Source organism: Cygnus atratus, chromosome 26 (genome assembly GCF_013377495.2).
Source record: "Cygnus atratus isolate AKBS03 ecotype Queensland, Australia chromosome 26, CAtr_DNAZoo_HiC_assembly, whole genome shotgun sequence".
Lineage (NCBI taxonomy): Eukaryota > Metazoa > Chordata > Aves > Anseriformes > Anatidae > Cygnus > Cygnus atratus.
In genome coordinates this window covers 702329-718863 of record NC_066387.1, presented here as the reverse complement: position 1 = coordinate 718863, position 16535 = coordinate 702329, and the positions used below count along the sequence as shown (strand labels likewise).

General features: G+C 69.7%; 1 protein-coding gene across 2 annotated transcripts; it reads right to left on the bottom strand.

The window, feature by feature from the left end:
- Nucleotides 1-13690: 13690 nt before the first annotated feature.
- On the bottom strand, nucleotides 13691-16344 carry ATP5F1D (ATP synthase F1 subunit delta). Of its 2 annotated transcripts, none has more exons than XR_004782154.2 (5): nucleotides 16168-16344; nucleotides 15911-16064; nucleotides 14642-15345; nucleotides 14044-14087; nucleotides 13691-13820 (listed from the first exon to the last, which is right to left on the bottom strand). XR_004782154.2 is itself a non-coding variant. In XM_035569936.2 (5 exons), the coding sequence occupies exons 1-4, from the start codon at nucleotides 16285-16287 to the stop codon at nucleotides 14646-14648; spliced, it is 486 nt and encodes a 161-aa protein (XP_035425829.1). In that variant the 5' UTR covers nucleotides 16288-16328; the 3' UTR covers nucleotides 13691-13820; nucleotides 14642-14645. The 2 variants fall into 2 exon arrangements, 1 of the variants encoding a protein (XP_035425829.1); XM_035569936.2 differs by lacking the exon at nucleotides 14044-14087 and having other exon boundaries at nucleotides 14642-14768; nucleotides 15257-15345; nucleotides 16168-16328.
- Between the last annotated feature and the right edge of the window lie 191 nt (nucleotides 16345-16535).

Genomic DNA, 16535 nt, shown 5'->3' with positions numbered 1-16535 from the left:
CGGCACCGGCCCCGGCCTCGGCGCGGCCGCACCTGCTCCCGGGGAGGGTCCCGGCGGCGCCCCCCCCGCCGCTGCCGGGAGCTGCCCTCGGGGGCCCGGCGGCGCCCCCCCCCAGCTCCCGCCCCCGGGGGTCCCGGCCCCTGCTGGGGGCCCGGCTCTACCCCCCGAGGGGGGGCCCGGTGCTGCCCCCGGTGCTCCCGGGCCGGGTGCTCGGCGCTGCCCCCGGTGCCGCTGCAGCCCCGCCTGCGGGGGGGGCCCCGCCTCCCGCGGGCGTTGGGGAGGGGACGGCCCCGGGACCGGCCGGGGTGCGGAGCGACCCCCGGGGGGAGGTCCGGGGGGGATGCGGGGGGTGCTCGGGGCCGCCGGGGCCGGGGCTCGGCCCGCAGCGCCCTGGGGAGCGGAGCTGGGGGTGATGCCGCCCCCCCGGGCTGCAGCACGAAGCCGGAATCCCCCGGGACCGGGGGTCGGGGCAGGTGGCCCCCCCCGGTGGGACAAGGCCCGGGACGCTGCGTGACCCCGGGTGGCTGCGGCGGGCCGCTCGCTCGCAGACAATGCCCTGGCACCCGCGGGGAGACACAAAGCTGGGAGAGCTGGCGGCCGCCCTGCAGCACCCAGGGGGCTCCGCAGCCCCGGCCCCCCAGGCAGCAGCGGGGGGAACCCCGAGGGGAGCCCCCAGATGCTGCGGCCGTTCAGCTGCCGCACGCTCCCGTCCCGCGTTGCTCCCGGAGCCGTGGTGGGCCAGGAGCGAGGCCCCTCGGTGCACGCGGAGCCGAGCGGGGCCGCGAGGGAAGGCAGCCGGGAGCCTTTGTGGCACAGCCCTGCGGCCCCCCGGCTGCCAGTCCCGGCCCCCGCGGGCTCTCGGGGGGGAGATGAGCTCAGGCGGCTCCAGCTCCGGCTCCCTCCATTGTTGTCCCTGGGAGAGGGGCCGAGGCAGGGCCTCGCCATTGTTCTCCCCGGGAGCGGCGGCGCCCCGGGCCCACGCTGCCGCCCCTCCTGGGGTCACGGCGCAGCTTGCTGCGTGGGCAAGGCCCCCGGGGGGCACGGGGAGAGGGGGCCCCCTGCCACGGCTGGGCCTCGTGCTCCACGAGGGGCTGCGGTGGGGACAAGGCTTCGCCCCGGAGCCACCTCCTTGGGAGTGGGGCCTCGCCACCAGCCCCTGCCCCATGGGGCTGCAGGGGGGACACAGGGACGTCGTGGCCATGGGGAGGCTGCTGCAGCGCTTGCTGAGAGCTTGGCCCATGGGGTCCGTCGGGGAATCACCCCTGTGCCCCCAGGGCAGGGCTTCACCCGCCAGCTCCCCGCTGCCGCCCTCCGGCACGGCTCCGGCTCCTGCCCCGGGGTTTGCTGCCCGCCCGGCAGCCCGGTGACTCGGAGCCGGTGCTGCAGGGAGCACGTGGCACGGCTTCGAGTATGGGTGCAGCTATCCTGAGCCTCCAGAGACAAAAGCTGGGAGATCCCAGGATTCCCAGCAGCCCAGATTTTGTGTGTTTAGTTTATTGTGTTGCCCTGGGAATAAATCGTTAAAGATTACCGTCAGACTCGGGTATAATTGCTGTGCGGCATCAGAGGCTCCTGTCGTCTCCAGAGGGAGCGTTCCCCAAACCCCGCACGGCTGAGCAGCTTGGGGAGAGACGATCTGACGAGCAAATACCTACACAAATCCCGCTGCAGGCCACACGCAGCTCCTGCAATCCGCTTAGCTAACCTGGGCCCCGCGGATTAGTCCCCGCAGCGGCTCGCGGCCACGGAGCAGGCGGCTCACACCACGCAGGGCAGTGCGGCCACCAGGGCTGGGGGACCCGGGGTCCCATGGGGACACTTCCAGCGGGGACCTGGCTGCCGTGCACGGCCCTGCTGGATGGGCCAACGCAGGGCAGGGTGCGGTGACGACTTCTCCATGTCCCTCGGTGCTGCTGAGCCTCCCCTGCTTTTAGCTGGGAGCCCTGACCCTTTTGGGGCTGGTTCTTGGAAGTCCTGTCCCTCGAAGGAAGGGAATTCCCAGGCCTCCTTCTTTGGGGAAATCCCCCACCAGCCCCGGGCAGTAGCTTTCCTCTCTCTTTTATTTTTCCTCTCTCTCTCTCTCTCTCTTTTTTTTTTTTTCTTTTGGACTGAATTCCTGTCTGATTTTGCAGCTTTGGCAAACGGGGAATTTATTGCAAGTCTCTGCATTCCCCTCGCAGGCGCGGGGTCATGGGATTAGGGCAGAGCTGCAGCCTCGCTGAGGCAGAGAAAGGGGAGGAAAGGGGGAAGGAGGGAAGCAGGGAGCTCCTTGCTCCTCGCTCCTCGCTCCTCGCTCCTGCGGCTGCAGAACAAAGCAGGACTCGAGGTTGGACGGGGACCCTTTTCCTCCACGCCTTCAGGGAGCTCCCAGCGCGGAGCAGGGCCCTTCCCGCGGGGCCGGTGCAGGGTGCGTGGTGCTGAGCTCCCGGCAGCGAGTGGGAGCGTTCCCACGGGCGCAGGGCCAGCGGCAGGGCTCGCGCGGACACACCCCGGCAGGAGGGTGCAGCCGAACCGCTTCACCCCTGCCCGCCTGGTCCCGCCGGGGGGGCGGCGTGGGGCTGCCAGCTGGGGGTCCCGCTTCCCCCTCCCGGCCCCCCGAGCCCCTCGGGGCCGAGCGGCTCAGCCTTAGTCACGGCGCTGAGCGTGACTCAGGGTACCCCGTGTGCTCAGGTGAGCCACCGCTGTGAGTAAGGAGCTGCAATCCCCACCCTCCCGGTGCTGATCCGGGAAGGAGCCCCCCCCCACGGATGGAGCCCCCCCACCCATTCGGGCTGGGGGCTGCCCCAGGGCAGGCGGCTCGGGGCGGGTGGCGGGGTGTCCTTGGGCAGGACAACGGTGCTGTGTCGGTGACGCTGGTGGGGCTGTAAACACCCAGGCGTGTCCTTAGAAACACACAATCGGCTCCGTGTGCTTCCCGGCTTTCGGGGACGTGTCCTGGTGGCCCTTGGCAGCGCGTCCACGCATCGCCGCCTGGGGACACCTTGGCAGCCAGCCCCGGTGGCCCAGCCTGGCCTCACGGCCGGGCCCCATCTCTGGGGCACCCCACAGCCCTGTGGGGCCCCGGTGCCCGGTGAGCTGAGGCCGGGCGAGCCCTGAGGTGAAGTCACCAAAAGGGGGTGACTCGGGCAGCACCCGCTGCGGGGTGCAGGAGCCCGGAGCTGCCCGCGGGCAGCGGTGACCCCAGCGCGGCGGGGGGCTGCTCGCCTGCTGCTGGACCCCGGCTGCCGAGCTCGTGAGCCACAGCCACGCGGCCTGGCCCCGGCCCCGGGAAGGATGGCGAATCCCTCTGGATATAGCAGCACGCCGAGCCCAGGTGCGGGGCCATACTTGGCCGTGCCGCGGCCCCGCTGCCGGTGCTGAGGGCAGGACTATTCTGGGCGCCCTGAGCTCACGGCCCCCTCCGGGACGCTGCGCTCCCCGTCCCCGCTGACGCAGGGCGAGCAGCTCCCTGCCAGCCCTGGCGCGCTGCCGGTCCCGTGGCCGGCACCACCCCCTTGGCCCGGGCTGGGATTTGATTCCTTCCCCTCGCCGGCCGCAGCACGCGGGCTTGGCCCGGGTGCAGCCTGGCTCCTCTCGGGACCAGGCACGGGCGGCCAGCTGGCCCCAGCGCCAGCACCGCAGGGCCGGGACATGTCCCCGCCTCGCCCCCCGCCCGCAGCCAGCCCAGCTCTGCGTGGGGCGGGCAGGGGGAAAACCCGAAGCCCCCCGAAATGTGGGCACGGGGTGGGAAGGGGGTCCTGGGTGAGGGACCCCTGCCCGGTACAGCTGAGAGCACCGTGGAGCCCCAGCACCCCCTGGTCCCTGGAAAGCCCCTCGCCGGCCTCCGCAGCGCCCAGGCTGGATGCGGCCCCGTCTGTGCTCAGCACCGCGCGGTGGTTTCTCAGACACCGCGACATTTGTTGGTCTGCTTTAAATCACCGGCTCCAGGAGTCAGATGACAACTCAGCCTGTTGTTGTTGTTGTTATTATTATTATTATTATCATTATTATTATTACAAATGCTTGAGCAAGTTGCCAGCCCAGGGGAGGGGAAGGACCTGGGATTTCGGCAGCCTCCTTGGCTGCGCGCTGAACCTGGCTCCTCGGCTGACCCGGGCTCCTAAATCAGAGGGAAATGCAACCCCCTCCGCCCAGCCCTCAGCTCCAGCTCGGGCGTTTTGTGGTCCAGCCCGGGCAAGAGAGAAGCTGAGCAAGCTCCGGCCACGAGCCAGCACCGCCCGCGCTGCACCGCGCCTCCGCCGCCGTCCCGGGGCTGCTCCCCAACACCCCTCGCCCAGGGGCTCCCCCAAATCCCCCCAGCCTGCCCCTGCCCTTGCCTCGCCCCGGCTGAGCCCAGGGTGACGGGCACAGGGGTGCCCTGGGGGCATCGAGCGGGGTCGCCTCAGGCAGGGCTTCCGTAAGGCACCACCGCCGGCCCTGCTGCCCCATCCTGCTCCTGCCCCACAGCCCGCCCCCCCCGGGGACTACCCATCCCATAATGCCCCATGCCACCCCACAGTGGGTGGGGTCAGTGGGTTCCCACAGTGCATTGTGGGGGGTGTAGTCTGCTGCCCCACTTCGGGGCGCAGCATTGGGGCGCAGCATCCCCTGCGCCCATCCCTCAGCCCCACACCTCCTGCCCCATGGCCGGGGGGGGGCTCAGTGTGGCTGCCTGGGGGGTGTCTGGCTGGAGGGGGGGCACCGCCAGGCGGTGAGCGCACCCCCAGGGCTCAACCCACGGGTGTCTGCCCCGTCTCGCCTGCACGGAGGGTGGGGACAGGGCTGGCACCCAGCCGGGGTCCTGCAGAGCCCAAGCCTGTGCCAAGGGCCGGGGGTGGTGACCGTGTGGGGCCCTGAGGGAGGGCGTGGGGCAGCCCTGGAGGGGGTCGTGGGTTGGCGCGTCCCACGGGTGCCCCGACGCGCTGACACGCGGGCGCACACTCAGCGCGGCGGCATCCCCACCCCTCGCGCCTGCCCACTGCTCCACTTGGAGCCGCATCAAGAATGCAGGGACCTCACCCGCGCGGGGGGCACGGTGCCAGCCCCGGGGCCGCAGGCACCCCGTCCTCCCTGCTGCTGCCTCGGGGGGGCCGGGGCTGCTCCCAAAGGGATAGGGGCCCTGCGGGGTGTCCAGCCACCCCATGCACCACGGGTTCTGGCACAGCGTGGGGTGCAGGAGGGCGCAGACACGAGCACACGTGAAGGCTCCCCAGCACCATCCCTGCCCTCTGCCAGGGCCGGCACCCACCAAAACTGCAAGACCGGGAGGAGGAAAACAAGCCCCGAGGGCGGGTGGTGCCACAGGAAACCCCAGCCCAGCGGGGCTGAGGACGGGAGGAGGCGCTTCCTCCCAGCCTCGTCGCTGCACGCGCGTGTGCACCCGCTCTGCAGCGCCTCGCAGCACGCTGCACTTGTGCATGCACACGCACGTGCTTGCTGCATGCACAGACACTGGCACGCACTCCTGGGTGTGTGCTCATGTCCATGCACGCTTGCCCAGCTGCTGCACCCCCCGGCCTGGCCGGACGCTGGCTCACGCCACTCACACACATCCCGTCACGGGCACACGCACCCCCTCGCTTCCCGGCTGGGCCGCGCTCTCCCCCCGGCCGCGGTTCCTGTTTATGGTGATGGAGCCGCCTGCACGGCCCCCCCTGCACCAGGGGGGCTGGCCGGGGTGGGGGGCACCGCCGTGTCCCACTGCATGGCCCCGGTGCTGCCCCTGCGCCCTGTGCCGGGTCCGGGGTCCTGGTGCCACTTGGGGCAGTGGAGCTCGTTCCTGGCCGGTGGCCACGTGGGGTTGCGCGCTCCCCCCCACGGATGTGGGGCCACGGCTTTATTCTGGGAAGAGCGGCAGGAAATCCTGGTGGGAATGAGAGCTGGACCCCGTGTGTCACCGGCGCTGTCACCACAAAGGAGCTGCTGGGCACGGTGCGCTGGGAGGCCCCCGCAGCCGGGAGCTCCCCGAGCATCACCCGTCCCGGCTCCGTCCTTCTGCGGGACCTGCCCCATCTGCCTGCAACGGAATGGTGCTGTGCCCATTTCCCAGCTCGGGGGAATCGAGGCCAAGGGGGAAGTGACGTGTACAGGGTCGGGGTGAGTCAGTGGGAGCCAAGAATAGATGGAGGAATCCAGCCCTGGGCCGGACCCACTGCGCCGCATTCCCCAGCACGGAGCCGCGCTGCAGGGAGACGGGCTCAGCTCATCTCTGCTACCTGTGGGGAAACTGAGGCAGCGGTGGGGGAAGTGACTCACTCCACACCGTGGCCTGCTAAACACCCTGCTCTGATTAGATAATGGGCGGAAGGATCAGAGAGAGCTGAACAACCCCTAATTAGACCTTTGTCTCCCCATAGCGCCTTCAGCTCCCAACGGAGACCTTGTCCACGCTGCCCGGCGCAGGGGCAGCCCTGCCCCGAAACGCCGCTCACACCCACCGCGCACGCTGCAGCGCGTGGGCAGGAGCACGCCCCAACACCCCATGAACCCACGAAGGCAGAGGCTGTCCCGGCCATAAATGGGGCCGGACCTGAGCCCCCCCTGCCCACAGAACCCGGAGCCAGGCGCTTCTCCCCCTCCTCGGCGCACGTGGATGCTGAGAGCACCCATGGGGCACCGAGAGCCCCCTCGGGTGTGCAAGGATCGTGGGAATCCGGCATCCACAGCCCCCGGCCGGGCTGGGGGGGGTGGTGGGCAGGAAACGAGCTCCCCAATCGCTTGGGCAGCGGTGGCGAAAGAGGCACACGGGGCGGAGGAGCTCGAGCTGCTCGCAGTGAGCACTGGGCAGAAGGTGCCGTGCCACGGCTCTCCCTGCTCGCCTGCTGCCTTTTGCTCTTTTCTTTCCCCTCTGCCCTGTGCACAGTGCAACGAGTGCCCAGAACTCGGCCCCGTGGGGTATTTACTGCAGCGAGATTCAAACCAAGGCCGAGATAGGCCTCCAGATAAGGCCAACATCTTGGGGAGGCCGGCGGCTCCCGGGCAGCCCTCCCGCTCCTGGGGCCGGGGTCAGGCAGGCAGAAGGTCTCTGCAGGCGGCTGAGTTCGGGTCGGACCGGCTGCACCGGCCCTGCTGCCACCCGGGCTGGAAAAGCCCCCCCGGGGAAGGGGAGGCCGGTCCTGGTCCCGCTCCCCCCCCCAGCACAGCCCTGGAGGTCGCCCGTGGGTGCTCCCCACACGGGTGCTGCTGGCAGGGCCAGCCTGTGGGGCCCCAGTGACGTGGGGCACTCTGCAGGATTAGGTTTTGAGGGGAAATGCGATACGGCAGCGATAGGTTAGGCTGCAGGAGATTAGATCATCTGTGGTTTTGGGAGCACCAGCAGAGCGGGGTTCTGCTCTAACCTCTGCAGCGCCCGCCCCGCAGAGCCCATCGTCGCCGATCAGCCAAAAGCGCAGCGGCGCCGATCCCGCTCCCCCTGGCACCAGGAGAGGCTCGGGAGCCCGCGTGCACGCGGGGCATGCTCAGGAAAACAAGAACCAAATAAAAGCAAAAGAGAAACTTGAGAGCAGCGCAGGGGACCTCTGTGGAGCGGAGACCAAGCACTGCGTCTCGTCTTTGGCTGCTCCTGACAGCCTTCAGAGCAAAAAGTCTCAGCTTAGGGTTGTAACTGAGGTGAATTGCCAAGGGAAGGTGCTGCTGCTGCAGCCCCTGGCCCAGCTCCCCTCCTCTCCCTCCAGCCACAGCCCTTGGCCAGTGCCGAGATGTGCACAGAAAGTTTCGAGCCCCCCTCGGAGCCCCAGGAACCAGGAACCAGGCTGCGGCGTGGGGCACGGCATCGCTGGGTGGCAAACGGAGCCTGGGCACCGCGGCTCACCGGGGTCACGGCCCCTCTCCCCGCACCACAGAGCTGCCCCAGTCCCCACGGCCCCCGGGTGCAGGGTGCTCGTGCTCCTTGTGCTCCGTGCCGGGACCCTGCGCCCCTGGGGTGCCCACAACAGCTCGGGCTGCTGCGGGTGCTGCAGCTGGCCGGGGCTCGCCACCGGGTCGGGGCCCATCTGCCTCGGCAGGATGTTGGGCCGGACAGGGGACACAATGCGGGGAAGCGGCGAGGGGCAAGCAGGGACAGGGACATCCCACGGCAGCGCACGGCCTCGCTCCCGGCACACGCGAAAACCTCAGCAGAGCCCGGCCGGGGGCAAGCGCGGTGCCAGCAGCGGCCGTGCCCTGGCGGGCGCAGCGTGGCCAGAGGCACCCCCGTGCCCCGCATCCCTGCGCCGGGTTCTCCTGCACCTGCCTGGCCCGGGGGGGACCAGCCTGCAGCAGCCTGTCCGCGGGGAGCCGGGACGCGAAGGAGCTGGTCGGGGCAGCAGCGGGGTCCGCTCAGCCCACACAGGTGTGGCCGCGCCGGCGGCAGGCGGCGAAGCTCCGCGCCCGGCTGGCCCCGTCTTGCTGGGTGGCAGCAGCCTCCCTCCCCGCGCTCTCCTCCCCGGGGCAGGCACACCCTGTCATTACGCCCCACAGCAGCTGCCGGCGCTGCCCGGGAAGGGAGGGGGCGGCGGGGCCGGGGCAGAGCCGGCCCGGTGGGGACAGGGATGGGGACGGGAGGATGGGGAGCCCTCGCCCCAGAGGTGCAGGGAGCGGGCACGGCCTCACCTGCCCGGGCAGGAGGGCGGTGGGGACCCGCGTCCCCTCCCCGCCGGGGCGCCCCATGGCCTCGCGGCCCCGCGGTGGCCTTGGCACGAGGGGGGAAGCAGCCGGGGTCACGCCGAGCAGCTGCCGGGGACGTGCCCGCGGGGCCGCGGGCGCACAATGCCCCCATTGAGGTCCCGCGGGGGGGGGGCGCCCAAGGTGGCGGTGGCAGAAGGGACTCCAGTGTCACGCCAGGCCTCAATCCCGGCTATTTATACCCGGCCGGGGGGCGGCCGCTCCTGCACACAGGCGGCCTTTGAGGCAGCGGGGATGAAAGCGCGGCGCGGGGGCATTCCTGAGGGCAGCCTCCCCGGCTCCCCCCGGCTTCCCTTCCCCACCCCGGGCCCCAGCCGGCGCCAGCCCCGCCAGGAAGAGCCCCACCGGCGCAGGCAGCTGCGGCCGCTTCCTCCCCGCGGCCCGGCGAGGAGCGGGGGGCTCAGGGCCGGAGGTGAGGGCGGCCTCGTGGTGGAGCAGGCAGTGGGGAGGCCACGGGGACACCGGCTCCGTGCTCGCCCCGCTTGGCAGTGCTGGGTGCCAGGACCTTGGTGGCGCTGGGTGCCGAGACCTCGGTGGTGCTGGGTGCCGGGACCTCAGCGGGCTGCAGCCTGGAGCTCCTCGGGAGCCTCCCAGCTTTACCAAGGGCGAAGTCCCGGCACATCAAAGGCTGGCAGGGGCAGCAGGAGCCAGGGCAGGAACCTTTGGTCCCCACCGGTGCCCAGCTCCCGCCACCCGGCCCTTGTGGCCCACGTCGGGGTCCTGGCTGTGCACACCTGGGTCCGGCCGTGCCCCCCCCAGTGGCACAGCACCCGGCCCGTCACTGCGGCAACCGCCACCAGCTCCGGGTGTATTTTCTTAACCGGGGCCGCCGTGGGAACCTGGCCGGGCGCCACCTCATTCCGCTCGGGCTTTCTGGGCCGCCTTTGTAGCCGGCGTCGAGCCCAGCTGGCAGCCGCTTCCTCCCGGCCTCCCCCTGCCCCGCATGGGTCACGGCCCCGGGCAGGGGGTGGCAGAGCCGGGGGGGGGCTTTGCCAGGACCCCCACCACGGGGGCGCGTGCCCCAGCCGAGCCGGTGGCCCCCGTGCACCCCGCAGCGCTGGGCTGGCTCCGGTGAAGCCAAGCGCCAGCGGCCGCCAAAGCTGCCCCGAGCGAGGGCTGCGCCCGCGGCCCCCGGGATCCCCGAGCCCTGCCAAGGCACCTGGGAGCCCGGGGGGGACGCGCCGCCCCCGCTGCCCCGCTCCCGGCCCTGTAGCTCCCCGGGGCGAAGCTCCCCGTGCCTGGCGGGGGCACCCACAGCACCCCGAGGTGCTCTGGGGGAAGAGCGAGACTCCTGCGCCCCGTCCCGGCTTTCCCCACCGGTGCCTCGGTTTCCCCTGGGGAGCACCCGCCCCGGGCCAAGGGTTTGCTGCGCTCGCCAGCGCGGCGCTGCGAGGCTGCTGGACCGCGAGCCGCGGGGCAGGCACCGGGACAAGCAGCGTCCTGCCGGCTGCAGCGCCCGCCCTCCGCAGCACCCGCCGGTGCTCGCGCCCTCGCCCACATTTCGGGGTGAAGCTGGCGGGGAGATGGGCGGGGGCTCCCCATGGCTCCACTGCCATCTGCCGGCACAGCGCCCCGGGATGGGGCTGGGGGGCTGCTTTCGGCCCCTCGCAGCAGGGATTTTTCCCCCCTACGCTCCCACCGCCGGGACAGGGCAGCACGCGTGGGAGGCGTGCGGAAGAGGAGCATTTTCCAGTGCTGGAAACCGAGAGGAAAAAGGCTGCAGGACGGAACAGCTGCGGCAGCGCGGGTTAATCATTACAGCAGCGCTCCCCCCGGAGAAGGAAGTGCGAGGATACGGCCTTCGAGCCACCCAAGGGCGACGTGGCCCAAGGACGCAGCTGGGCTCGCGCTGGCAGAGCCTCTGCTGACCTTCCCACGCCGGGGCGCCCATGGCCACGACCTTGGGGGGGGCACAAAGCCCTGGCAGGGGCAGGTGGGTGCTGCTGGCCCTGAGGGGGGCCCAGCTCCGTGCTCAGCACCCCTTCCCCCGGCAGGATCAGGGGCGCCGGGCAGCCCCCGCACCCCGATGTTGCAACGCGTGGCACGAGGCTGCGAGAGGCCGGGCAGGATCCGAAGCACCGCGGGTTTGGGCAGGGAAAGGGGCGGCTCTGCCAGATGAGTCAGTGCCGCCGGGAGCCAGGGGAATCCTGGGGCTGCGGCGGGCTTCGGGTTTGGTTTTTTTTTTTTTTTTTTTTTTTTTTTTCCTGCGGAGAGCTCAAACCTTTCCCCTGCATTTTGGGATCCGGGTGGGACCGTGGAAACACCGTGTGGCCAAGCGCTGGGAGGGGATGGCAGTGCCGGGAGATGCGGCCGGCAGCGCCCAGCCCCTCTCGGAAATCGTCCCCCACGAGAAGAGCCGCCGGCAGCGATGGTGATGCTTCACTTTCCGAGCCTCCCCGGCCCCGCTCCCCACCCTCCATCTGGCAGCAGAAGACTCAAGTCATGGGTGAAAGCGCCGGGTGGAAAGGGAGGACGCGGGTGCCGCGGCCCCGCTCACGCCGTTTTCCAGCCCTGCTGCCCACCGCGCCCCGGGGCGGCCGAGGCAGATGGAGCCCAAGCCCCGTGACGCCGCTGCCGCTGACCCCACACGTCCCAGCCCGCGGCCCCGCAGCTGCACGGCTCCTGCCCGGAGCAAGGGCAAAGTGCAGGGACAGGGAAGTGCCTCGGTACCCGCTGCGGGGTCTCTGACACCTCTCAGACCCCAAAACGCAGCAGGGACAGGGCTCTCACCCCGCCTGCGAGGAGGACGGGGGCTGCACCCCCCCCCCCCCCCCGGGTGCGTTCCGGCACCCCGGGGATCGCCGAGCACCTCGGTACCGCAGCTCCCCGAGGCAGCACAGTTTGGGGAGGAGAGGACGGGGACGGTCACCTGCTGGCTCACACCAGGGGCGCACGCACATCCCCCCCCCCGTCCCCTGCAGCGGCGGTGCCCTGCACGAGGAGGGGCCTCGCCTCCCACCCAGCCGCTCCGAGCAGCCGGAGCGATTTCTTGGCCCCCAGCGGGCCGCGACCGGCGGCGGCTCGCGGCGTGGGCAGAGGGAGCGCAGCGCGGCGAGCCGGGGGACGAGGAGAGGCTGCTCCGCGCCCAGCCAGACCCGCGGCAGGGCTGGGGAGGACGAGGCAGGGGAGAGGCCGGGAGCTGAGGCCGCAGGGGGGGGCAGAGCAGGACGGGTGCAAGCCCCCTGCCCGCAGCCTGGGGCAACGAGCAGCTCCCGAGGCACGGAGGGGACGCAGCCATCCCCAGGGGCTCTCAGGACAGAGGAGCCCCCCGCCGCTCGCCCCCAAAATCAGACTACAAGTCCCAGCAGGCGGCACGCTGGGGAGGGCCCCGGCAGGGCTGGATCCGTGCTTGACCCCCCCCCCCCGGCACCCCCCTGTCTCTGCTGGAGCTGGCAGGAGGCAGTGGGAAGAGCTGGTGAGAGGACGCTGACGGAGACACTTTTTTTCCCATCCTAAAAATAGCAGCTGGCCGTTTCCCCAGCTTCCCGGCCTCGCCAACGCTCTTCCATTAGATGAGAAAAAAATAAAATATAAAAAAAAAAAAATCAGCCACCTTCCGTCGGAAAGAGAGCGGCTGCGTGTGTCGAGGGAGGCTCACGCACGCCGCAAATAGAAACCGGGGACAGGGGAGAGCGAGAGGGAGCGGAAGAGGGAGCAGGGCCACCCGTCCCCAGTTATTCCCGAGACGTTTTAATTAGCACTCGTCCTGACTTTGAGGCTTCGCTTATGCACGGCGCAACGTATGACCTTCAAAAAAAAAAAAAAAAAAAGGGCAAAGAGAGGGAAAGGGAAGAAAAAGGCACTGGAGCAGCTCAGGAACTGGGAAGCCGGCTGATCTTCAAATAGGCTCAGCGTCAGGCACTCAGAGGCTTTTAATAAGCTCCAGAGTGAGAAATTTAACACCACAGGCCTATTTTTGATCACTTGTGGAGGGGGGGGGGGAGAGAAAGACAAGAGAGAGCGAGAGGAGGGGGAGGAGGTGGCGGGGAGAGGAGGAGGCAGCCGAGATTACATCCTGGGTGGCAGCGCCGAAAATAGCCGAGCCCCCCCCCAGGGGCTGCGGGGCCGCGGGAGGGCAGGCGGGGAGTGAGCGGTGCGAGGGGAAAGGGAACTGGAGCAAGGAGGGACGGTCATGCTGCACGCTCGGCTTTCCCCCCCCACCCACCCCGAGCCAGGAGGGTTTGTGCAGCAGCGGGAACCCGAAATCCCCCTCGGGAGGCGCAGGGAGGACGGCACCGAGCGCGGAGCCTCGCTGGATGGTGCCGGCGGCGACGCGCGTCCTCGGGCCCCTCGCTCCAACCTGCTCCTTCCCAGCAGCGCCGTGTTTCGTGAGGCACGCGGGGACTGGCGAGCTCGCTGCAGACAGGGGAGCAGCTCCGGGTTCCTCCCGGCACTGAGGACGCCGGGGCTGTGCTGGGAAGCCCCAAAGCAGCCGGCAGCTCCAGCAGAGCGTTGCCAGCACCCCCCCCCCCCCAGCCGCACAGGCTGAGGAAAGGCTCCCACCAAGCAGAGCATCTGCTTCCCTCTCGCACCGAGCCTGTCTCGGAGGAGCAGAGGGAGACTTCCCCCTGCTCCGCACGCCACCCGCACGTGCAAACAGCCCACGGCAGCGGGGAAAGGGGGCAGAGCTGGGCAGCTGCTGTCCAGCTGCAGGAAGGACCGCGAAGAAACAGCAAGGGCTGACGCGATTCCTGCGGCAGCAGAGCCGGGAGGCTGAGCAAAAACAGGGCGGGGGAGGCACAACAGGAAGCCTTTGGCAGAGACCTGCGCTGCCCTGCAGAAGCCTCCTCCCGTGCTGCCCTAATCCTGCTGTCCAGGTGGATTACTGGCAGTGGAGGTGGCTGACAGCACAGGGAGGGAGCTATAAAATCTGCCTGATAAACCCGGGGTGAAAATCTCCCATGGGGTGGCGCAGCAGAACCCCGAGCAGTGCTGGAGGTGCACCTCAGCACAGCGCCCGCACCCCAACTGACCCTGCCCCACGCTCCCAGCCGCCGGCGCAGCTCGAGCTGCAGTTTGACGCCTCAGAAGAAGGTGACATGCCACAAGACAGGATTGCATTTCCTTTTAATTGATCAGAGCGGTTTCTCCGCCTCCATTTGTCCCGCACCATCTGTACAAACGGGGAAGCCAGAACAAGTAGGACAGTCTGGGGTTTTTCTGCAGCGACAGTGGGATTCCTGCAACACACAGAGGCGGAGCTGGTTTTAACGTGGGGTGGGCTCGGCGGAGCAGGATCCCGATCCGAGGCCTCGCTCGCGTTGCTAAATGGCTGCAAGCAAACTCTCAGACCTGACCTCAAGGGCCAAAGAGCGGAGGGAGCAGAGATCGGGGAGACACGGGGGAGCTGCTGCCCTGCTGTACCTGCTCTGGAGAGAGGCCGTCTGAGGCTCCGTGACTCACCTGCCAGGCACAGCGCGCACGCTGCCGCGCAGAAAGCCTTCCAACTGCCAGCACGTGGGAAGAAAAGAGATGAGGCAGAGTCTTAGCAGGGTACAGAGAAAATGGGCCACGAGGTAAGCAGCCTTGCCTCGCCTCCCCCGAGACAGAAGCTGTTTGTTTGCAGTGGAAGGGAGTGTACGCGGAGTAGAGGCCGCACCACTCCCTCCGGGGCCCCAGGCACGCAGGCTGCTCGCGCGGCCAGCCCCGGGCTGCCTGTCCCAGCGGGGACCTGGAGGCAGCGGCGAGGCCCCGCTCGTGACCGCAGGCTGCCGCCCGCTCCAGCGCCACGGCACAGCACCGGGCCCTGCTGCCATCTAGCGGCCCCGGGACGGCTCCGAGCAGGGCCCCGCCGCGTCCCCCGGCGCTGACGGAGGGGCCGAGAGGGGCAGCCCTCGTGTCACTGCTCCCTAAACGTGTCACAGCTCCCGAAACGCCAGGCACAAGCCCTCAGGCCCCCCACGCAGCCTGGCTACGGCGAGGGGAAGCTCCCCGTGGGCAGCAGGGAGCAAGGACTGAGAGCGGGTCTGGAAGTCTCAGCGAGGACGTAGGTGACGCTTACCAGATTACGCCAGGGCTTTTACAAGGGCTTCGTTGGCTTCTACTTTAATCTGAGCTTCTGCTTTAGCAGCTTCATCAGACGCGGCAGCCACCTCTGAAATGGCCTTCTCCAGGTTTGATTTTGCAGTCTGAACACGAGAGCACAAGGAATGTGTCACCGAGAGACCACCGCAGGGCGGGTGGCTGTCTCACAGCCCTCAATTCATCACCCCCCACACGCTGCAGTCATCAGCCCCACGCACGGGGCCCCACGCGGGCTGCAGGAGCCTGTTTACGTGCCGGGCTGGCAGCAGGCACCTTATCACCAGGCCCTGCTGTGGAAAAGCTGTTCCCGAGATGAAGAGGGGTGGGGAGGGGCCAGATCAGCATCTGTCCGAGGGCAGGGATGTGGCCTGGGGAAGGGTTCGCGACTGCACGGCTTCCTCTCCCCGCAGCCTGCCGGGGAGGAGCAGCCTTTGATCCCGATCGGTGGGCGCCGACGGGGAAGCTGGGGGTGAAGGCACAGCCCCGGGTCTTGGTATGCGCGCTCCGCAGCTACAGGAAGCTCCCGAGACGAGCGCCCCGCAGGAGAGAAGCGGGGAGCAAAACCTCCTGGCTGCGGGGACGCGGTACTCACAGCCAGGTCCAGCATGTCCATCGTCACCGCCTCCTCTGCCAGCACCTGCACGGTGGAGTCCGCGTTGACCGTGACGGAGCCGCTGCTCACTGCGAAGGCACAGCGGCGTCAGGCAGGGCTGCCAGCGGGGTCAGCACGCAGGGCAGCTCTGGCAAGGAGACCTCGGGGAGCCCCAAGCTCCCTTTGCCAAAGTAAAACCTCAAAGCCCTCCTGTGACGTTCCCCAAGCCCCAAGGCAGTGTTAGCCTTGGGTTAACTAGGAGAGAGGTAAAGCAGAGGAAGCTCTGCAAGGGAAAGGCTGGACGTGGTGCCTGGGGACACGGTTTAGCATGGCATGTCGGTAGCAGGGCGACGCTTAGACCAGACGTCTTGAAGGTCTTTTCCAAGCTTTTTTATGGTTCTACGATCCAGTGACCTCTGAGCAGAAGAAAACCTGAACCGCAAACAAGCGCCTTGTGCCGAGCCCCCTCTTCTGCAGCGGATCTCGGCCCCCAGCCAGCCGTGCCTCCGCCAGCTGCTGGGCACAGACCCCCGGCGCCACATGGGGCCCTCCCGGCCCCGCAGAGCCCTGTGACAGCTCCCCCGTCCCCATCCCTCACCGGTCCCTCCCGGCCCCGCAGCGCCCGGTGGCAGCCCCCCCGTCCCCGTCCCTCACCGAAGTACTTGGTGGCCGCCCCGTCCTCGCCGTACACCGTCACCACGCCGGGCTTGAGGACCTGCAGCGTGGGGACGTGGGCCGCCAGGATGCCGAAGGAGCCGGTGAGGGTGGGCACGTCCACCTGCTTCACGGCGGCGCCGTTGTAGAACACCTGCGGGGAGAGAGCGGCCGGGACGGGACGGGACGGGACCGGGCGGACATTGGGAGGTCACCGCGGCCCCGGGACCCGCCGCCCGCCGCCCTCCGCCTCCTACCTGCGTGGGGGAGGCGAAGGTGAAGGCCATGGCGGCCGGCCCGGCCGCGGGCTCGGCGTAGGAGCGGGCCCGGGGCGGCGGCAGCGCGGCGAGGCGCAGGAGGCGGCGGGCGCACAACATGGCGGCGGCGGCGGCGGCGGCGGCGGGCACGGGCCGGGCCGGGCAAGGGCGAGCGGAGAGGCGGGGGGTGGCGCGGGGCACGCCGGGAGTTGTAGTCCTCCCCGCCGCCTCCCGGCCCGCCCCGCGCCGCGCGACTACACGGCCCGTGGGGCGCCGGGCGCGTGACGTCACGGGGCGGGCCGCTGGGGCGCATGGGAGATGTAGTTCTCCCGCGCGGTCCGCCCCCCCCCGGTGTTTATTTCTGGTGT

Excerpts from the sequence above, each read along its gene's own strand:
- ATP5F1D (XM_035569936.2), bottom strand. The coding sequence starts at position 16,287 with ATGTTGTGCGCCCGCCGCCTCCTGCGCCTCGCCGCGCTGCCGCCGCCC. Across the intron at positions 16,065-16,167 it reads CCTTCGCCTCCCCCACGCAG|GTGTTCTACAACGGCGCCGC; the intron begins GTAGGAGGCGGA and ends CTCTCCCCGCAG. Across the intron at positions 15,346-15,910 it reads GGCGGCCACCAAGTACTTCG|TGAGCAGCGGCTCCGTCACG; the intron begins GTGAGGGACGGG and ends GTGCCTTCGCAG.